Genomic DNA, 23,255 nt, shown 5'->3' with positions numbered 1-23,255 from the left:
TATCCGGGACGGAGGGAGTATAACTAAAGCTTGATATATTCCTTCCTAAGGGAGTGATCAATTGCTAACTCACCATTTAATTGCTAACTACAACTAATTTAAGATCATATGATTTTAGAAATCTTGTGGTCTACAATTGCCATGTGTAATTTTAATTTTTATTTTTTAATATTAAAAGATAATAGCAACTTTCAAATTTACGGTTTAGAAACACAATGTCAATACAATGTATGAAATACATCAATACACAGACATAACAATGTCAATACAATTACATATTGACATTGTACAAGCATTGTATTTACATATTATGTCTCGTGTATTGATATAAAGTTGTTAACGAAATTTATGAAAATTTTCAAAAAAATTTTCAAATTTTGACATCGGAACATATGCAAGTGAGATCTCGTTAGAATCCTTATGAAATTATCTTTAATTTGATATATGTTCTGCGAAAAAATAATTTAAATCGAGAAAGTTATATGCGTTTTAAAGTTATGAGATATTTTTCAAAATTTAGTTACAACTAATTTGTTGTAAATTGACCTTAATATCTGACTTTGTTTATACATTTCGAAACTGATAATCTAGGCCCTTAATTTAAATATCTAATAATTATTATTTAATTGTAGTTAGCAATTAAGTATTGAGTGCACAATATAACACTCCCCTTATTTCCTATACGATTATACATACCACAATTAATTTTTTTTTACTATTTTATGTAATATTACTCCTATTAAAGAGATTCAATAATACTAAGCGGCATTAATGCATGCAGTTATTTTCATCGTTGATTTTCTTATATCTTATTTTTCTCTTTCTTAATTAATTAAATCAAAGTCAATTTCACAATTCATCTTTCTCTTTTTACTTTTAATTGACTTTTTTCCCGATATATTATTGCAGGTAGAATTCCCGTTCTATAAAGAGCTAAAATATCTTACTTGAGATCTTAACACTAAAATCAAGTGGATATGATTTCTATAAAAAATTATGTATAATTTCCATGGATAATCATCCCAAAATTACTTTGGGAAGCAACTTTGAGTTTGACCGTCTAATACCTTATCAAAAAAGGTATTTTTATTCATGTGACTGACTTTATAATTTATCTAAATTCGCCATCATGCAGCTCAACTAATTAGTTCAACTTTTTTTTTATAGCAAAGTAGAACCAAAAAGCTCATATCAACTAGGTAGATACGTTATCCACTGTAATTGCACAACTCGATAACTTAATTTCATATTAGAAATTGTTATCATATATCTATATAAAATCTCAAATTAATTTAAAGTGGTATTCTTTCGAGCGGCCATTATTGTGATCTAATATTGATCTTCGAAAAATGACAAAATCGTTACTAATATAAAACAATTATGAAAAGATAAACTCGGATTACAAAATATTCGACTAGATTGTGTTCCTTTTTGCGTTATGCATTGGAACCTTCGTACTTGCTAAATAAAATTTTTAATAAAAACACAACAACAATAACAATAATGAAAAAAAATGATGAAGCTAAAATACGTAATTTCAAGGAAGAAATTAATAGCGCCAACATACAAGCTGTCACACAAAGTTTACAGGTTGGCATTTTATTTTACCTTTTCTTTTACATTTTTTTATTTTCCCTTGCTGACGTGTCGCGTAGTACAGTTTCTCCACCTATATATATGAAGCGAACACTCTTCCTTTTTCACAACCATTTCCAATTTCAACGCAACCCAAATTCACAGAGAGAGATCTAGAGAGAGAAACAATGGGTATTTGCAGTTCGTGCGAATCAACCTCCGTTTCTACGGCGAAGCTGATACTCGCCGACGGAAGATTGCAGGAATTTCTCTATCCTGTCAAGGTCTCCTACGTATTGCAGAAGAATCCAGCGTTTTTCATCTGCAATTCCGACGAGATGGATTTCGACGACGTCGTATCGGCGGTCAGCGACGACGACGAGCTGCAGCCCGGCCAGCTATACTTCGCGCTGCCGCTCAGCCAGCTCAGGCACCGCCTTCAGGCGGAGGAGATGGCGGCATTGGCCGTCAAGGCCAGCTCGGCTCTGACGAAGAGCGGTTGCGGCGACAAATGCGGTTGCCGGAGGAATATTCTCGTGTTTCCCGGTGAGTACGATCTGAGAAAATCGGCGAAGGAGGCTACCGGAAACGGCGTGAACTGTAGATCTGGGGGGAGGAGATCCGGCGGCGGGCGGAGAGGGAAGGTCACGGCGCGGCTGAGTGCGATACCCGAGTAGGGGCATTTTAGGAAACCGAATTATCTCATTTCTGTAAATATAGTGCATAATGATGAGTTGAGATTTTGTTTCATTATGAACAAATTTTCCTTTGAAAAGTTAAAGGATTTAACTACTCACGATTTTTCATTATTTCCAATTTAATTGTGCAGTAATTTAGGTAACCAACTAATCTTCAAAAACTATTCTAATTCGAGGAATGTTGGACTTGTCATATTATCAACGAAATAATCATAATGTCGCATTGGATATTGACACATAGACAGAAAAAGATAAAAGATAAAAATAGAATAAAGGGAAGTAAGTGATCATGATAAGATGGATTGAATTGGTATGTCACACTTTGTTTGCTGCGTACGCTAGTTCGAGTTTTTGGGATCAGCGGCGGATCCGGAAACGGAGGGGGCGAAATATATAGTATTAGCTTGATTTAGTGCGGACATGACTATTTTTTTAGTTATTCGGGGCGATGCCGGAGGCAAACGGTGGAGGGCAGACATGATAATTTTACATCCCGATAAGGGGAAAATAGTCGCACGGAGGGGGCGACCGCACTCTCCTGCCCCCTAGATCCGCCAGTGTTTGGGATACACATTTATGAATGCCCATACAAAAAATTGAGTTGCGGAGGTATAGTGTATTTCAGTATTTGTCCTCAAATGTCAAAAGATTCTTTCCTAGTGTATAGAAACATATCAAATCCGTTAGATATCGTAAAATTTGACGGAGTTTTTAGAACATAGTGATCATATACTCCCATTAAAGGCCAAAGGCTTTGTCGAAGATGAAAGGCCAAAAGAGTTATGGGACATATCCAAGATCTATATATAACTTAATCATGGCGCATAATTTCCTCAAATAGAAACTGGCATGCCAATCATGTGGTAAAATAAATTGAGGATGGCAACCATTGATATATTTCTAAAATTTACTTGTATTACAAAATATAATTTGTCTATTATCCCATGCTATTTTTAGGTAGAGTGGATGTAATGTAACAGATGTTTAAGATAATACCTCCGTTTCTTTCTATCTAATAAGTTGCTGGATTGATCACCCAATTGAATGGTTTTAAGATTCATTAATATAATTAATTGATGCACTATAAGTTTAATAATAATGTCCCCAATAGTCCAATACAATACATATTTTGGGATGTGTGTAACAACTGATATTGTTAGTTTTGAAGTATTATATGTGGATAAAGCTTTGATGAAATGAGTATCGAATTTTAAATAGTACTAAGAATTAAGAGTCAATATTTATCATATAATATCGACATCTAACATTTATAATCCGGATATGACATTCTTATCTAATTGATTTTAAACCTAAATGGATATTAATGCCATATTGTGAATAATTAAATTCGATAACTTTAAGTAAATCACTCCACACTATCATATCACATTGAGTCTATCTATTTTCATTATATAGCATATGAAATTAAAAATAATCACATTGTCCTATTGAAAAGACCTCATTCAAATACTATGTATATATAAATTTAGTGTGTTTAATGTCAAACAATAAATTATGTTTGGGATTTGTATCTAGTTTTGAGTATACACGCTTGGGCACTATAAATGGTTTCACGTGATATATTAGATGAATTGTGAAAACAACCTTTTAAGTTTGAATGGTTTAGGATTGGGGTTCATTATATCGACGGAAGCTTCGTGCAAACAACATTCCACTTGCTGCAACAACTTGATACATCTATCTACATGAGTTATGGCATAGCCTAAAGTCCAAAAAGCAGTTAATATAATATTTAATTCATTACTTTTGCACCCATGATTTATTGGCACTTAGTTAAAGTAATCTTTCGCAATGATTTCATAATATAAAGTGGCAGCTTGGGCGATAATTAAGATCTTTACTTACTTTTTGGCCAATTGATCATTACTATTGAGAAACTAATTGGTCAATAAAATTGAATAAGATATTTGTTTGTCAAATAGTCCTACGCGGTGCTCAATTTTTTTTTATCATTATTTTGTAACAGAGATTAACAAGATAATGTGGGTCTTTTAATTGTATGCTTATTTCTTAAAAAATTACTATGTCATATGTTACACGTAAAAGTTTGAAATTTATAATACTACATAAATATATCTATAGAGAGAGAAGTAGATAGGTTAAGTAGTAGTAGTAGTATTACTTATGATTTTGAAGAATTTTAATTACATGCAAAATTATTATTGTTTTATATTAACTATATAATTAAATTATAGTACATATTAAAACGTTAACTAATCTGAATAATAATACACATTTTACAATAGTAGTGTCACTTTATACTCATATATAACAGACAAATCAAATGTTGTTAAACAAGTCTTTTTTATGTATATAATTAATTTAAAACATTAGTACACAAAAAAAAGCTGATAATAAATGGGAGAATGATCCATATATATATACCCTCAAGTAGTGGCCAATGATGCTTATGAACTTTTGAGTAATATGTATTTATGATCCCATGAGTGATATAATTTATGACGCCTCTTTCAATTCGGTATTGCTAATTTTGCCAAACATAAAGTAAGAGATATGTTTGCTATAAAAGTTTAGACGAATCGAGTGTTTTGAATCGACCGTGGATGATTATATTTGTGATAATTTATCTGATTATTCAAGTTAGTAATTTTTTTGACAATCCTACCAAAATATACTTCGTCATTAATTTCATCGATCAGTTCAAGGATATATTAGGACACATTTTTTTGCACAAATTATTATCAATTGGTGTTAGTACTATTTAGAAATTGAGACAGAATATATTATGAATACTCCTACTTATTGAAGAAATATGAAGTGAATTAAATTATAGTAGTATAAAGTGTATAACTTGAAAAAAGAAAATCCTAAATTTGTACTTAATGATTCAAAACCATGACGGCGCTCAGCAAGTTAGATATATTCAACAAATGATAAATTGAAACAAACATGTAATTATATCAGAGTATGGTTACTACCTTAATTGCCCAAACGATAGTTAGGCATTCTGTCTGTTTTTTGCCCTAATTTGAATACTATCATAATGATTCTTCCTTGGTCTCCTCTGAAATTAAATCATGAAATATAGTAGTACTAGGATAATCTCAAAAAACCATCGATTAATCATACTAGACAAACTACAAACAGCATAATTCAACTTTAAAATACTACTATGTCTTAAGATTATATATCCATCAATTAATCATACTAGACAAACTACAAACAACATTCAACTTTAAATTACTACTATGTCTTAAGATTATCCCTTGAAGATTTAATCATCAAGTAGAGATGATGTGATGTTTAGTGCACTCAAACATGCAAGCAGACACGATGATGTAAAATGAGGCAATTTATGCAAGACGAATTGAATTTCCCCTTCTCAGACGGATGATAGATATTATTATATGTAGTGCTATCAATTATCATATGTTGGACTAGATGTTGAAGACGGGCTTCTTTCCACTCTCTTTTCTTATTATGTTGTTTTGGAGTTTATATATGATCTCCTTTTGGAATAATCTTGTTGTTATGATTTTCTTTTGTTTGCTCGATTAGTTGCTCTTTTGTGCTCAGTTCTTGTTTGGGCTTGTTGTCGTGTTTGGCATTGTGGTTCACACTTGTGTAGACTTTTTCTATACAAAAAAATGAAATGATAGTAGTATTATTGAAATTTAATTTAGTGGGTACATAGCAGAGTATAGCCTTTGCCTCTACTTTGGTTGTGTGGCGCTCACAATTTTGTGCAGACGCATTATTCAACAAAACAATTGTGCAGCATGAGCATGACCCTACATGCCAATGCCAATGCCCCTAGTTAGTATTAGTGCGCCTATGCTCATCCACAATTTTGACGCACCTAATATTTTTCTACTAAGTATTATTTAACAAAACTAGGTTCGTGCAAAAGTGATAGAAACGTTTATTAGTGTAGGAATTAGCAGCTACCTTGGAATATTAATATTTGCAATATACTAGTATAATATACGGAGTGTTTTGAATTCAAAAGAAACAATTATTGTAATATACTATCAAATTGCGTCTAATTTTTTTCTATATATTCTAACAAATGTATTATAAATCGTGACATCACCAATCTTTTTTTAAAAAATAAAGTTCAACGTAATTTTGTCACTCGTTTTTCTTGTAGTGTAAAGTTTTTTTGTTTTCTTTTTTATCCACTAACTTATAATAGTATCAATTAATTAATGTATTCAACTAATATAAAAAGTGGACATTGGTCTTACAATTTAGGTGTGTTTAATTAGAATACTTAATTAGACAGATATAATATTGCGATACATGACTACAATAATACAAAGTACATAGAGTAATACTCCATATAACAAAATATATGTAAAATTTTGTAAAATCAGGCTAATTTTTGTAAATTAAGAAAAGCCCACTTTGTAGAAAATAAAGTTATGGAGTACCAGTCCGGGTGTGTTTGAGGAGTACAATTTAGTCTATAATTTTATCTTCAAGAAAGTGGGTTTTTTGGTTAGAATTTAGTCCATAACAATATTCATTCGTTGAGATTAATATAATCAAGAGCGATTTAATTAAACCCAAATACTTAAATTATTGGGTTGATTAATCATATAACCCAATTAAAAAATGAGCCCAACATATAAACTTTAGAAGGGTCCAGTCCACCACTTTTAACTAAAAGAGCTCAACACATGAAATAAAACAGAATCGGCCCAAAAGATAACCAGGGAGCCCAATATGGTTTTAAAATTTTATATTATGAGAGAAATTAGAAATTACTATTTATTTTGAAAAACCCAGCACTCTGTTTTCTGGACCATGTTGGGCTCTTTTAGTTAATTTATACTAATTCAAACAAAAAAAAAAGTCAATTCATTAAATAAACATAAATATTACATTTGACATATGATATAATACACACATTGTATATACACAACAAACAATTTACACATACAACGTAGACACTACACAAATACATAATACATACTCCAATACACATATTGCACACACAATATATAAACAAAAAGTTTGAAATTGAATTTAAATTTAATTTCTTCTAATTCAATTTCAATTTCAATTTTAGTTCAATTTCATGTAACAACCTGACTCAAAAATAGATAAACTCTATTTTGACGGAATTCAACCTAATAATGCAACAAGCTAAATATGTGACATGAATTAGGATCCTGGAATTCAACCTAATACTACAACTAGCTAATTAGGATGCTGGTATTAATAAATATGGGGACGAAGAAATAGAAGAGATTTTTGAATAAGAAAAGATATAGTAGTATCACATAATGTCACATGGGCTCTCTGCCAAAGTCAAATTAAACAATGTTCATTGCTTTACACAAAATAAGTCATCACATTCATGTGCTCTGTCCCACTTATGGTGCGTAGGAAGTCCTTTTCAGTTTTCTACTAACAGAGATTCAGGTAATGAAATTTTAAATATAGCTATTTTTAATTAATTAATCATTATCTAATTTATTTTTCAAAATCAAGTATATTCAATGCCTAATCTTTTTTTGTCCCAACCAAGGATAAATAAAGCATACTACTACCTCACGAGAAATTTCATTCCCTAAAAATAGTAGGAGTACTCCATTTTGAAGAGGTACAAGTTTTAATAGTAACAAACAAATAAAGAAAAACGATTTGAATAACGTTAGTGAATGTAGGATTCACATTATCAAGGGCAATAACTTGTTTTTTTTTATAAATGAATGTAGCTTAATTTTAGGGGACAGAGATTAAAAAAAAAAGTAATATAAAAATGGACTTATTATTTTTTTGGGGACAGTTGCCACTACTACATTCAAAATGACAATGACATTTCCCACACGAGCAGGTCCTTCTCCACCTTCCAGACAGATGATGGTGTTCACTTTTTTCGGATGTTTTTGGTCTTCGACGCACTTTGAGTCACTCATCAGGGTACTCTTTTTCCCCTTGGGGAGTTTTATCCCAAGGGGTTTTAACGAAGCCCGCCTACTCTGGGTTTCGATGGGTGACGTGAACTGGTGTCGTTCTTGTTGGGGCCTTGTTCCTTGCTTTTTGTTTCTTGGTCTCTACCATGTTTTTTCATTCTAGCCGACTTGTGGCTTTTAACTTGTACTTTCCTCGGGTATGCCCGAATATATGATGTAAACAAGGGTTTCGGTTTTACTTAATTTATTTATTCATAAAAAAAATGACGATGACATTATAGATTCATAGGATTGGAAAATCATGCTCATTTCATCCATTAAAATTATGGAATATTTTATAAGTAGCTAGTATAGATCATATTGTTACGAGATTACCAATGTTCATTATTTTATAATTATTACTTATGCTTTTGAAGATCAAAAGCTATTTTGGAGCTTTAAAATATTAACCGAAAAGGGGATAAGATATGCTGCTTCTGTCTACTGAATCCGACTTGGAAATAAATATTTTCCAAAAAAAAAAAAAGATTTGTGGCCTCTATATTGACAGCAAAAGTACATCATTTGTTTGATAGTTGACCTCATCCTAGGGAGAAAAAATTCGCATGTCCATGTATAATGGATATATACAGCCATACACAAATTTATACGCATTAATTACTATCCTATTATGTAACTGCTCAAATTGGATTTGATATTGGAATTTTGCGTCTCATATGTATAATTTATAAAACTACATTTTAAAATAGAGTCTCGAATAACTTTTTAGTTTAAACTATTATTTGTTTCTTTTAAAGAAAACATTTTATGTACTAACTATTGAGTAGTATTTTTTTATGATTAAACTTTATGGTTGGTGATCAGTTCGAGTATTGTAAAATAGTTTTGTTTTATTTTTATTTTTATTTTTATTCATATTAATTGTGACAATCATCTACTATTTTGTTTCTAGAGTTTTTTCATGGTATATTGACAAAGATTTAATATAACAAAATCATTTTTTGGATCATGTTATTAATAGTAACTATCTTTATATTTTTAAATAGAATATAAATACTATTAAAATAACGTACTATTGAAAAATAAAAAAAGATTCATATTACTATATATCATTCATATAGATTTATTGTGTTCAATGCTAGCAAAACGCAAAAACAATTTATTAAATATTATGTGAAATACTAGCAATAAAAAAATATAACTAAGCAATCCCTCGTAATAAGGTGATGATTCTTGCATGTATAATTTATTCTCCACAATAGCAGCAGTGCATATACTGTATATATGCATTATGTATAAATATGCGAAAGTTCCATCTTTGTGTGTGCCTATGTGTGCTTCTTTGCTGGAAGTGGAGCCCATATATTTACGTATTTGTCAAAATATAATTAGTGAGACATACTACATGGGAATTCCACTATGGTATACTTGGACCACTGAATTTTTTCTCCATCCGAGGTTGATTGGCTAATCATACTTTAATATTGAGTAAACAAAATTTTTAAAATTAATCTTTCAAAATATATAATAATCAAATTTCTCTAACTTTCAATCTTTTTGCATTTGAAAATTATCCTTCAATTTATCAATGCACCAAAATCAATCAATTCATACAAATGTTGATAATTCATTCACTCTCTTACCTTATTTTACACAAAAGTTAATAATCCAAATTATATGAGTACCAATCAATTCATACAAAAAAGTTAATAGTCCAAATTATCTATTAATACTCTATCTTATCTTACACGAAAGCTAATAATCCAAAGTATCTATTCATGCTCTATCTTATCAATTTTATTTCTTATTCATCAAACCAACACTCAAAAAATAAATAATGATAATGGTCACTTTTTCTTTTAATAAATTAATAATAGTGTGCACACCATGTAAATATCCTCATGCATCATGGGGTGTGTAAATAAAGTATACTCTTCTTGCTTCTTGCTCATATGCCCATGGCGTCCTTTCCTCAATTTCTACAAATGAAGAGATTTAGAAGTTAGAACAATGCAATTTAACCTCAACTAAAAGCCCAAGATGAAGCAAAATAATAGGATTTTATTATATACTACTAGTATTAATTAAATAAACTAGTTCTTCTTCTACAAATAAAATGGTGAAATTCTAGTCACATAGTAATTTTTTCAATATATTTTTTACAGAAGAAAATCAATATTCACAATCTAAACAAATCTGGACAATATATCTTGAAAGGTTCCATTGTAGTTTGAACATATAGTACGTAAGTATTATTTTGATCTATAAGAAGGTGTGAGATTATCATAAATTCATAATCATATAGGTCATGTTTGGTTGTCGGGATTCTGTCTGGGAAAGTAATCTGATTCCTTAAATTTTAAATTCATGTGTTTGTTTTGGTTTTTTAATCAAACTAGGAAAGTAATCAGAATCCGATAACAAGGAAAGTAAGGACAACTTTCCAGGATTCTAAATTCTAACTTTTCTTAGATATTCTTTTTCCCAGTTTTAGGATTTGTACATATTTAATGCAATATAGTATAGTTATTATTATTATTATTATTATTATTATTATTATTATTATTATTATTATTATTATTATTAATTACAATGTTTTCAAAATAATTTAAAATTAGAAATCATACTCGTATAATAAATAACTATAATTAAAATTATCATAATTATAACTATATTATTATAATTTTTATATTTAATTGTTATTACTATTATAATTAATAATTTATTAAACAATTAAAATATGATTATATAATATAAATCATATAATAGTAATAAATAATAATTAGTATTTTATAAATTAATAATTAATCAATAAAGTTGCAGGGAACTTTTGAATTATAAAATTTATTCAATTATAATATATTTAAATATAATAATAATAATCATATTTATTATGATTATTATATTATGATAAATAATCCATATTTAAACTATACATCGTAATAATAAATATAATAATATAATTATTATTATTTGTAATTAATAATTTATTAAAAAATTTAAATTTTTTTTTTAAATAAAAGAATAATTAGTATATTTTTAGTTTGATATTTAAATCAAATATAAAATTTAAAATTTTGATATTTCCAAACACATGAAAGTAAAGTTATTAGGAATCATATTCTTGGGATTCATTTTCTTATGAATCATTTTTCTTGCCAATTTTAATTTCTCGTCAACCAAACATGGCTATAGTACTATTTGACATGTCAGATAGTAGTTAGTAATTAACATTTGAGGAAAACTGGTATTTTATGAAATTGGCTCTCGTTATGTCAAGTTGATAATATTCTCAAGAAATGTCATGTACTCCTATACTATGAATAATGATTTGTTGGAGTAAGCTGAAATTGTTGTTCCAAACTATACCTCTCTTAGAAATACATAAATAAATTAAATCTATAAATTACATATAATATCTCAAACATAAGAAACAAGTTTATGAAGAAATCTGAATTATTCGTAATTTAGATTTAAAATATAAGTCAATATTAATAATAATACTAAAAAATGTGATATGAATAATGTAAGTGATAGAAATGAATAAGTGGAAGATTGGGGATAGCGTAATGTGAAAAAGAATAGTGAATAATGTAATGAAACTATTATTGTCTGTATCTGTTATAAATACACAACCCCACTCGCCCATAGTCGGAAGTTGAAAAAAAAATGAAGATGCTAAAACCGTGCATTGCATTAACTGCACTCCTCCTGCTGACGTGGCAATGCTCATCCCAAACCCCATCGCCGACGCCGGCGTCTCAAGAATATCTGGCGGCGCACAACCAAGCAAGAAGCGAGGTCGGCGTGGGGCCTCTCAAATGGAGCGATGCGCTGGCCAAATCGGCGAGGCTGCAGAGCTACAAGCAGAACTGCAGCTTCGCCGACCTCAGCAAGAGCCGCTACGGCGCCAACCAGCTCTGGGCCGGCGGCTTAGCCGTGACGCCCAAAGCCGCCGTGGAGGCTTGGGTGGCGGAGAAGAAGTTCTATAACTACGCCGACAACTCATGCCCGCCGGAACACCGCTGCGGGGTCTACACGCAGGTCGTGTGGAGGAAGTCCACCGACCTCGGCTGCGCGCAGGCGGCGTGCCCCAAAGAGCAGTCCACTTTGACCATCTGTTTCTACAATCCGCCAGGAAACATCGTCGGCGAGAAACCGTACTAGTTTTTTGTATTATTGTCGAGTCATTTTCGTCAATTTGTGTGTTCGCATCGATTATTATAAATAAAATTACTACTACTATTTTGACTGGATTTCAATTTAATTTCTTTCTTTACACATGGCCTTATTTGAGATTGGAGGGATGGAGTTAATAACAACAAATTAATTAACACTCACTGCATTTAAATAAGAGGGAATAATTCTTCCAATAACTACACGATTAAATCTATCTATACACAATTATTTTGTGCAAGGAATGTAAATGCAATAAATAAAAAATTATTAAATTCTTTGACTAATTTTTAAAGCACTATACAATGAGTAAGCAATTACAAATCTTGAAATAGGATAATGAGCATTTAACAAAATTTGTAACCTCTATTCTCTTAATTTTATAATTTATGATGTTTTAATTCCATGATCTCTCGTATTCTAATTTTGTGCATATAAAAGGCAAAGAGTTGTGGATGAATTACACAACAACAAAAACATTCTACATTCTCTCTCAAGCTCATTTTATTGGTTATTTTAGGAATATTGTATTGCTCAATTTTTAGAGCTCCATCAAGTTCATCAATGCCTAGCGCTTTTGAGATGTTATATACGTTAGGAGGAAGTCGTTTCGTCTTTGGGGATAATACGTCAATTCGAGAGCACTAACCATGATGTAATTTGTCTTGCGGAAAGAGAGTTTTTCTCGACTAGATTTATGGTTCTGTTTATTTTGTAATTTTGATTGTAGTTTCCATTTCATTTGTTGTTTTTTTTCTTTGATTACAATAGTTAGAGTACCGCGTGTATATGGTTCAAGAATTTTATCTTAATATTTCTTACAATTCTTAGAGATGGAAGAATTGTAACATCCTTAACTTGAAACATGCATAATATTTATCTTCATCTTTACACAATTTTTTATTAGTTTTATATATTTATATTGTCACTGGCACTATAATTATATTAAGTGGTGTCACACAAAAAATAATATTTTATCACTTATGATGAATTAATAAGTGGTGCATAATATGTATACTTGCAATGAGATAATTAAACCTATTAAAATCGAGTTGATCAAACAATTAGTTGTTCAAACAAAATAAAATAGTCTACTACCAAATTATGGTTTACTAATAATACTATTGTTAAAATTAGGATTTAGCATATAATTGTTATGGGATACAACTGATTTTATATAGATAATCTAATTATCTTATCTATAGGTGATTATGCCGAGTAAAATATACTATATTATATTAAATACAATATACTTTTATAAAGATAAAATTTACAGTATTGAGAATTGTAAAGTAGCATAAAAAATAGTATTGATGTTTCATGTTCTAATAAGCCACATTTAAAAGTGCAATAAATAAAGATAAACGTTCCAACGTTCAAAAGAACTGTCATTATTCATTAACATAATAGTGTTAATTCAACCAATTAATGTCATGTTTTATGTGTAGTTTATCATTTGAATTTTTTTATGATCATAATTTTGACGTTTTGAATATTATGAGTTATCGATTTATTATTTTGTTAAAAGTGTGATTTACATTATTTTTAGTAGAGAAATATGAAGATTGTTTTAAACATATTTTTCAAACACTTGATATAGTCTCTTTATCGTTGTCCAAATAATTGTGTTTTTCTTGATTCCATTTCAAATATGTTTAATTTTATGTCTTTAGGTGTAAAATGAATTGAGGAGCATATATTTATTGAATTATTATTATATAGTATATTTTTCTATTTTGAAATATTATATAGTTATATTATTTCTTATTTTAATTAATCAATTAACGATTTAAAACTGTATGACGAAAAAATATTCCGTCGTGCATTGCACGTGGGCTAACAGTAGTTATAATAAAACTCATCTGGTTCATGATATGTCACAATTTGTATGAAAAGAGGGAATAATTCTTTTAGATTTTGCAATCAAGGCATCCTTTATTATTCCGGTAACCGGGAAAATGTTAGGGAACTATTATTAGGCTCTGTTTTGTAAGGTATAATAGGGGTGAGCAAATACCCAAAAAACTGAATATTCAATCCGAACCAAACCGAGATTTAAAATTTGGTTCAGTTTTTCTGGGTTTTTCGATTAGATTCAGTTTAAAGTTTTGGTAAATTTTAATTTTTCGGTTATTTGGGATATATTGTGCAATTTTGATTTTTCGGGTTTTGTTTTTGTAGTTTGAATTTTGGTTTTTCGAGTTCGATTTTTTGGATAGTTCGGTTCTGTTCGGTTCGGTTTTCATTTTTTATAAAATTTTGATTTTTCAGTTCGGTTCGGTTTGAGCAAAAATCCGAATTGAAAAATTGAATACTCACCCTATGGTAGATGGATCAAGGATAGACGAGTGGTCTAGGTTCAACATCCAATGATAGCATAGTTACTTTAGCATGATGGCTCTAACATTTATTGATTACATTAACATATTAAATCCAGATAAATTATTATGGAGTAGCATATAGCTAGCATATCTTACCCACTAAACGAGGCCGTAGCAGTAATAATCATAAACGAATAGTACTAATTTTGTAATTTCGACTTTTATTCCCATATCTTTGGGTAATTTAAATGTGGTCCTCTTCAAAGTTGAAAGTTGAAACCATGAGTGATAATTGACTCTAATTTTAACCATGCAAAAACTGTCGCAAATAGTACTACTACATAATTTGTAGAATCATAAATCCAACTAAACTCAATCAATACAAACATGGTGATTGATATTTGATACGACCAACGAAGATGGAGACACCATGGAATCATATGTATTAGTTGTCCATGTTAGTAGTGTTGTTCTGTTAAGTTGGTTGGTGTCAGTTTGCTGCCAGCTCACAAATATCTCTCATGTTTTCTCCACATACAAAAAGTGTATATACAAAATCAGCTGAATCTCACAACCACCATACATGATCCATCCATCCATTCAACTAAACACAAACTACCCTTTCTTGAAACCAGCCATCATCCATTATTTACTTGGTGAGATCTTTCAGAATGAGATACCGGAAAGCGAAGCTATGCGCGACCCATTCGATGATGTTTTTCCGTGTTTTGGCCTGCTGCTGGCATTTCTTGATGCTCCTTCTCAAAGAGTCTGGCAAACAGTGTTGGATCATCTCCAGCACATCTCCTTGGCGTAGACCTGAATCCTTGGCAAAGGACTCCACAAGCTTCGGCAGAAGGATCTTGTGATCCTTGCGAACGCCAAATGTTGCTCGGATGTAGTCCTCTTTTGCTGCTTCCAGCTCTTGAAACACCCTTTTGGGCGTGAAGATGCGAACCTGAACAACAACAGACCATGCTTATGAGTCGAAAACTCTAGTCTAAAAGTGAACAAATATGATAAGTCGTTTCCAGCTATCGTGATCTTTGTGAAGAGACAGATGATTACAGCAGGATCAGAATGGCTGCCGGATGAGAGTGCAAAGTACAGAAGGGGCTCGCTACGTTCTATACCATATGCTTGTCGTTCATTGCCAGCTTTGAATTTTGTTTTTGAAGAGAGCAGCAACCTCAGCCACTAAACATAGAGATGAAAACAAACAGGAAAAAAAGTGAGTAAACAAAAACAGCTAAGCGTAGTTAATATGGCACCAGCACGGCCATTCGTGTACCTGTCCAGGACGAGATAGTTTGCATCCCAGGATCGAACTTTGTATGACATCAGCACTTACTATTTGACCTCCAATGTTGTAGGCAGCCTGTTAAAAGAAAAGAGTTAGATCATGTACTTTCCGGCCCACCCTCATCGGAGAAATTAGTTGTTTTTCACCTTCAAGAGTAGAAACATTCGCTTCACGTTATTCTGCGGTACACCATATGCCAAAAATGCCTATTCACAAAACAGATCATGATTTCATAAACGATTGATGAGAAACTTTATTCAAAGAAACATTGTTGTGTAATATCCTTACATGCATCACCAGAGCATTGTGCACATTGATCCAGAACGCTAACTTCTCCTCATGAGTCATCTTTTTTGGGTCTATCTCTTCCAATCGAGAAATAAGCGACCTGCAAAGTTGTGTGGTCAGTGTCTACAAGTCTATACCAGCAGTTGCATTTGAATGAATTCTATTTACTTTAGTCGACGAATCTCACCTAAAGTTTTGTAGCAAGAACTCGATATCACCCAATTTCTTACTATCTCTGTATATACAGTTTACTTCAACCATCGAGCTGTAAGGTCCGCTAAAATCTTTAAGCCCTTCAACGTGGAAAGGATTATCCAGCCGAACATCAAAGGAAGAATCGTTTCTGAACCCCGGACTCCACAAGTCACATTGATCTTTAGGAGAAAATGCACTTGTGGATGACAAAGACGAAGCTGGAGATGAGAGGCCGTGATTTGCTGCTGGAGGATCAGCAAGCTTGCAATAGATGCTGGACATGCACTTGACCATATCTTCAGACAGTCTGTTAGGAGTTTCTGGAATATGATCAGAAATACGGGTCCCAAGATGCTCGGCCAAGCTGATTACATTCGAAGAAGAGTTCTGCGCATACTGTAAGCACAGACAAGTTTTGGCATATCATTGAATGTTCAAACTAGAAATTAGAAAGTATGCTGAACTGTAAAACCATAGTCGTGGGACAATTGAGATGGACAAGAATGAGAACTTGACAATCCAAAAAGAATGTAATCTCCGGATATTTGTTAGTGAAAAATGTTATCTCAGAGAATCATCACATGATAGCTTTACGGATCAGGGGAAAAAGCGATACCTCCATCATGGATAATGGTTGAGAATGACATGCACGAACAGCTTTTCCCAAGACATCTGATGGAGGAGACGTTCTGTTTGCAAGAGCTGCGCGCTGAGATAGAGAAGAATGAGAGCGTTGAACACCTGAGTCTACTAGTTTCTCTTCAGATAGACAGTTTGCTTCCATCCTCAGATTTGAGGATGTCAGATTGTCAATAGCTGGTGTAATATCTGACTTTGAAAAATCTAAGCGCCTTCTCCTTGGCGTTGTTAAGGGCGATGTGAGTTCGTCGTCTTTCTTTAATGGAGAGACAGTCGAAACTTGAGGATCAAATGCTTTCCTATAGAGTGAAAGAAGGTATTGTTCGAGATGCCCCACTTCGAGCTCCAAGACTGAAATTTCTCTAATGAGTTCTGTTGCAGGCTGGAAATCAAATAAACTCATTAGTAAGACCTACAAGAAAAATTCTTTACTATGTTTCAGTACATCTCACAGGGGAGATCGAGCAAACGATGGAAGAAGATAAAACACAGAACAATGTGGCAAGAGATAGAAGCCAGCAACCTTAGGAATTGTGGCTTCATTAGTAATATCATGCGAAGAAGCTCGATAACCAAGCGCCATCTCAAGAGCACAGCGAACAGATACTTGGTCGTGTAATCTCTTTTCAAGCGTCAATATCTGCACAGCAACAGAAGTTAACATGTAACCACAGTAACTGTACAAAAAATTAACATCTGATTCATATGAATCAACATTCTCCAATACCTCTCGCCTCAAAGAATGTTGGATCTCAGTATTCGATGATAATGCCTTGTTGTTGTTGGTACAACCATTTAAGGGATCCATATCCTGGAAGGAGAGAAATCAACATGAATACAACTCACATAGATAGCAAAATCAGAAAATAATTGTAAGAACAACAACGAGACAACACAGAATGTCGATCAGCTCTCTAAAGCCCATCAATCACAGATTCACAAGAACAGGTGGCCAAAATGAGGTGCCTTACCAGCTTTCCTTCAGCAGCTGCTTCAGCAGATTCAACCAGCCTACCTTCCTCGAATCTTTTGCTATCTGGGAGGCTGCCATTGTAGCAAATGAAGCAAAAGAGGGCTCAAAATTTTACGTGATAAAATTGCTAGCTGTATATTTCACTAATGTAAAAGAAGACTAAACAGCATTTATCTTCTAAAACTTAAAAGAGAAAGACAAGAGTCCAACCAGAAAATTCAGTTTTGCAAATAAGCTATGAAATTGAGAAACACGCAGATAACACAGAATCTTAAAATCTCTACTCAAAATCTGAAAGATCACACACACTGATTTCTTTCTCAACTCTTCCAAAGTGCATATGCAAGAGAATAGTCTCGGACAAGAAATACAATCCACATTGATAGAAGCACTTATGAGATCGATGGTATTTACTATGCTACATTAAAGCATATAACTTTTAAGCCCTCCATCCTCCTATGCTACAAACCCTTACAAAAATCTTCATTTTTCAAAGGTAAATTTAGCCAAAAAGGACAGAGAAGTAAACACTGCAAGAAAAGAAAGTTACCTGTTGGAACGTTGATGTCTAACCAGCCCAGGCCATTTACTACTGCTAAACCCTTCAAAAGCCATCTCTGCAAAAATCAAACTTAATATCAACAAGCAAGTTTAAAAAGTACTACAAAACTGAAAAAAGAAACCCAAGAAAGTATAGAAGAGACATTACCACTCACAAGCTCTGTTCCAAAGTCAAGATTGAGGTTTTTTTAGAGTGTAGAACGCAAGCGAAAAGGGGTCTTGAAAAACCTCAGCTACAGCCAAAACCCACAAGTTTTTCAAGCACATTTGATGCTAGGTTTTAGTAGTATCACACAAAAGATAGACATCCCACAAGCAAAAAATGACCCTTTTGACTATGAGGGCCTCTTCTTTGCTAAAGAAAAGGTCCTAAAATCTGGAGCTGCAACAATGGCTTTTGGTGTTAAAAGAAGTAAAAGTGGTAGCAAGACAGAGATTTCGTGTGTGGGATTGATTCTCCTTTGTTGAATTCAGGGAAGAAAGTCTAATACTAGTATGTCAACAAAAGTGTACAAAAGTAGACGCTCGCTCCCTGCAATAAAGGTGGCACTTTGCTATATATAGCTGCTAGTATTAGAAGAAATCCAATAACTAAAATAGTATACTAGTAGTGAGTTGAACCCACAAATAAAAAGATTAAATTTTTGTTACTACTGCTATAAAATAGAATAAAAAAAGAAAAGATTTTGGTGACAAAAAATTAGAACTAAGCTCCAAATCCACATTCCTTCCAATCGTTGTGTTGTGAGTGGGAGTTGGTGACCGGCACTCCATCACATTGCCAATTGCTGACAAATATATACTTCTATAATTAGTGAATAATCACATTTTTTATCTCCCCCTAAATCTCAACCTATTAATAGGGTATTTAATTATATCAATTTGCAGTCTTATATTAGTATATTCAGACTGTAACAGGCTGACAGCAACAACTACAGGAAAACATAAGTAGAAAATTGAAATAGAACAATTGTTTTTACCATTTCTTGGAGAGAGAAAAACTGAGTAATTGTGTTAGTGGATTAAGAATAAAATATTCCAAAATACTACTAATAAACATGAATATTCATTTCCAGTATTCTAATGGGAAGAAGTTTTAAAGTTGAGGTCAACAAAAAAGTGAAAGAGAAAAGGTGAAGGCAAAAGGTTTGGGCAATTCGAGATTTTCAACACTCTATTAGGTAAAGGAATCTACTCTATCAATACTAGTAATACTGAATATGTTGACCCAAAATATAGCCATATATTTTTATATTTTAAATAAATCTGTAATTTACTAAAAAAGTTAGTATTATTTGGGATTCATTTAAAAATTAAGTGTGTAGAACAATAAGTATTACTATCATTTTAATTCTTTTTCTAATTCCACTTTCCACACTTCACGAGTCCGTGTTACTAATTTTGAAAAGGCAACTACTTGTTGACCCAATATATTTTATTGACGTGTTTGAAGAGCATGCAATCCCTTGGAAGACTTCAATAATGATTAAAATATTATTAAAATTCAAATGGAGTGTTACCTATTTAAACATACATAAAAAATCGATGTTAAGGAAAAAATATTAATTTTTTTGGAGGTAGGCAGTCAAGGCACTCCATGTATGTTCATCCAATCCAAGAAACCAAATTAGGACGAAAATCGAAATGGCTATGTCTCTGTGTGTGTGTTTTGTGCAAAAGAAATGAATACATTATATACTAATTAATATTAATTGTGTGCATATATTAGTATATAGGAATGTAGTACTATGTAGAAGGCGAAAGAAACAAATTGAAAGGGGTTAGATAAAATAGGTTGTCCTAAAAAGGGATGAAAGTTGAGGCTAAAAAAGCAACATTGGATGCTTGAAAGGAGATGAAATTTTGTGGGGTTATGTTTTGTCTAATCTTAATTTGTGAAAACACATTAAGGAAAGTGAAAAAAACGGTAGATACCCACATTGTCTTGGAGCATCTCAGATAGTAACGTTTGTCATAGAATAATATACTACTACTAAATAAATTAAGATAATTATGAAAAAGGAAACAGGGGTGGGGGTGGGTGGGCATGGGGTATGTCTTGACCTTTTCCAAGATGTAAAAAACAAAAGAAAAAGATGATTAGAGGCATCCCTTTTTGTCGTTAAGTACACCTCCTTATTTTAAAAGCTGCCCCTTATACAGATATGTTTGATGGAGTTTTCCAATGCTAATTAATGGAGATTAATCTGGCTAAACATTATTGATATTGTGCTTATATCTTTGTTTTGACACACTTTGTGAATTGTCGAGGAGGTTGTGATATGTCTCGAAGTATTTGGTTATTGTACTTCAAAGAATATTTAGACAACATTTGATAGAAACAAGATATACATATGGTGATTGTCATTCTAAGTAAACATCGAAAGAGCTCACAATGTTGGGAAAGTGACAATCTCACTGTCAAGTGCTACTATTAAACACTATTCTTTAACGACTAAGTGATAAGATACGGTTATTCAATGTAGATGAAAAAAATAATCAAATAATGTATTTTTTTATCATAAACAATATGATTTTAAAATCAAATTTATTGTCATTATATGATACTACTATATTGCAAATAAGTAGTAGTACTATTTAAAACAACTTAATTGGTGCACGTGAAAGATAAATTTTGTGAATTATATGTAGTGATTTTTTTTATGTGAAATGCAAAAAGAAAGTGAAATGGAAATGGAAAAGCTCTACAAAAAATAAAGCATTTTTGCAGTGTAGTAAGTCATTATATTTATACATGATACTGCAAATAACGATACCACTATTACTCAATTGGTGCGTGTGAAAACTAAATTTTGTGAATAATACTTTTTTTTATGTAAAAAGAGAAAAAGAAAGTTAATGAAAATGGAAAAGCTGTAAAAGTACAAAGCATTATTGCAATTTAATGAGAAAGAGAGCTAGTAGATGAAAAGAAGAAACCATAAAAAATAAACACAGGACTTCTCTCACATTCACCACCTTTTTAGTTTTTTTAACTACAAAATCATAATCTCATTCTATCAAAATTTGTCAGATATGAAATGGCAGAGTTTTGATGATGAGAAATTGGGGATATAGTAGTTGCAAAATTTTTAAAATGTATGTCACAATCACAATTGTAATATTTTAAAAGGTTTTGTCTGCTGATGTTATGAGCAATTAGCTCAAAAAAAGTTTTAGCATAAAATTAATAGAATAGTTACTGAGTGTTAAATTGTTTAGACTTTATTTAATTTTTAAATAAAATCGGATCGGATCGATTTTATTTAAAACAATTAGTTTTAATATTAAATATAGTATGCCCTTTCTAAATTGATTATTATACTTTAAAGATACCATTAAAAAGATTTATGATATATTCAATTTGATTTTAAATAATTACGTAGATATTCAATGAAAAAGTTAATCTTTTTCTAAATTTGGAGATAAATAATTTGAAAAACTTTATCTGTTTTCTGATTTATTAAATGAGGTGAATATGCAAAATATTAAATCATTTAAATTGATTCAGAAAAAAAAAGCATGTTTAATTAATAATCAACACCCCCAACAATTATGAGTTACAATTCCTCCTAAAAATATCCTAATAATATGATTAATGGGTTTTTATTACGATAAATGAGATTTCTACCCTATTCATTAAACACGTGAATTTTTTACATCTTAAAAGAACACTGAGGTTATTTATTTTGTCCTTTTTATTGAAAGCTTACATACTACTACTATAATAGTACTATGTTGCTTCAAACATAAATTCCATATTATATGCCCCATGTTCAACGATAATACCCAGAATAAGCTTATTGCTTAAATCGGTGAACTTTCAAATCAGACGCTAACAATTTAACAACCCAATTCTAACAAAATAAAGTCGAGTAGATTATTAATTTCAACTTGTCTTTGCAATGTGACGATACAAATTATAGATACCAAAGTAGAAAATAGAATGGCCGTTTTGGCATATAGTGACAGCTTAAATTTCACTCACAAAAAAATAAAACTAAAAACAGAACCTGTCACACATTACCAAGAAACTTCTGTTTTATCTTTACATGAAACTTTACACAAATTGGAAATGGCACTTTTTAATACTATAATTTGGTTACAATGTCAAACATGACCAAATAAGTTAAATAGTTTTACCATAAAATGTGTGATTTGGGAGTAAGTGAGGCCCTTTTTCTCATTAAACTGACAGACATGCTTTACAATGTCATCAATAATTGAGCTGTAGTATTTTTTAAACAAATCTGCAACTCAGGAATCCTTGCTACTGAGATAGATAAACCTCCATGATTTTTATCATAATGTATGATTAAATAAACCTTTTCAAGAGCTGTTTAAATGAGTAATTGGAAATGGACAGTCAGGAATCAGTTCACAATTTGATTCACAGCCACGAAAACAATGAATCAAGTGCATTTAGCAGAAGTATCAAGAATCCAAAACACAAATCTCAATGTGTTGCTAATAAGATGCCCCATTTGGCTTTTTTCATGACAACACAGAAGAAAGCTCATTGATTTGTGCTTGTATTTCCAGTGTGATATGTTAATGTTGTGTTTGTGTGTGTGTGTTTTGTTGTGATTTTGTAGGTAAAGTAGAAAGCGATTGTGATGT

At 31.5% G+C, this 23,255-nt stretch overlaps 3 protein-coding genes across 4 annotated transcripts; 2 read left to right on the top strand and 1 right to left on the bottom strand.

Moving 5' to 3' along the window:
* The first annotated feature begins 1,719 nt into the window (after window positions 1-1,719).
* LOC121767733 lies at window positions 1,720-2,367 on the top strand. Its single transcript, XM_042164061.1, has one exon. The coding sequence runs from the start codon at window positions 1,764-1,766 to the stop codon at window positions 2,250-2,252; it is 489 nt and encodes a 162-aa protein (XP_042019995.1). The 5' UTR covers window positions 1,720-1,763; the 3' UTR covers window positions 2,253-2,367.
* A 9,452-nt stretch (window positions 2,368-11,819) lies between these two features.
* On the top strand, window positions 11,820-12,441 carry LOC121767566 (STS14 protein-like). The gene has a single exon (XM_042163868.1). It carries the CDS (start codon window positions 11,849-11,851, stop codon window positions 12,344-12,346), a length of 498 nt encoding a protein of 165 aa, XP_042019802.1. The 5' UTR covers window positions 11,820-11,848; the 3' UTR covers window positions 12,347-12,441.
* A 2,734-nt stretch (window positions 12,442-15,175) lies between these two features.
* Window positions 15,176-19,211, bottom strand: LOC121768999. Of its 2 annotated transcripts, none has more exons than XM_042165634.1 (12): window positions 18,784-19,211; window positions 18,625-18,691; window positions 18,073-18,145; window positions 17,829-17,912; window positions 17,625-17,741; window positions 17,079-17,483; window positions 16,455-16,858; window positions 16,268-16,367; window positions 16,126-16,185; window positions 15,968-16,054; window positions 15,810-15,873; window positions 15,176-15,634 (listed from the first exon to the last, which is right to left on the bottom strand). In XM_042165634.1, exons 2-12 carry the CDS (start codon window positions 18,687-18,689, stop codon window positions 15,369-15,371), a joined length of 1,725 nt encoding a protein of 574 aa, XP_042021568.1. In that variant the 5' UTR covers window positions 18,690-18,691; window positions 18,784-19,211; the 3' UTR covers window positions 15,176-15,368. The 2 variants fall into 2 exon arrangements, with proteins under 2 accessions (XP_042021568.1, XP_042021567.1); XM_042165633.1 differs by having other exon boundaries at window positions 15,745-15,873; window positions 18,784-19,210.
* Between the last annotated feature and the right edge of the window lie 4,044 nt (window positions 19,212-23,255).

The sequence above is a fragment of the Salvia splendens genome, chromosome 15 (assembly GCF_004379255.2).
Source record: "Salvia splendens isolate huo1 chromosome 15, SspV2, whole genome shotgun sequence".
Lineage (NCBI taxonomy): Eukaryota > Viridiplantae > Streptophyta > Magnoliopsida > Lamiales > Lamiaceae > Salvia > Salvia splendens.
Note: the sequence above shows the minus strand (reverse complement) of the source record. Positions and strands in the feature narration are given on the sequence as shown.

What these genes read in the sequence shown, in the direction of transcription:
- LOC121767733 (XM_042164061.1), top strand. Translation starts at nt 1,764, where the DNA reads ATGGGTATTTGCAGTTCGTGCGAATCAACCTCCGTTTCTACGGCGAAG.
- LOC121767566 (XM_042163868.1), top strand. Translation starts at nt 11,849, where the DNA reads ATGAAGATGCTAAAACCGTGCATTGCATTAACTGCACTCCTCCTGCTG.
- LOC121768999 (XM_042165633.1), bottom strand. Translation starts at nt 18,689, where the DNA reads ATGGCTTTTGAAGGGTTTAGCAGTAGTAAATGGCCTGGGCTGGTTAGA. An exon ending in AGACATCAACGTTCCAACAG is followed by an intron (nt 18,146 to 18,624) that starts GTAACTTTCTTT and finishes CTACAATGGCAG; the next exon opens with CCTCCCAGATAGCAAAAGAT. An exon ending in CAGCTGCTGAAGGAAAGCTG is followed by an intron (nt 17,913 to 18,072) that starts GTAAGGCACCTC and finishes CTCTCCTTCCAG; the next exon opens with GATATGGATCCCTTAAATGG.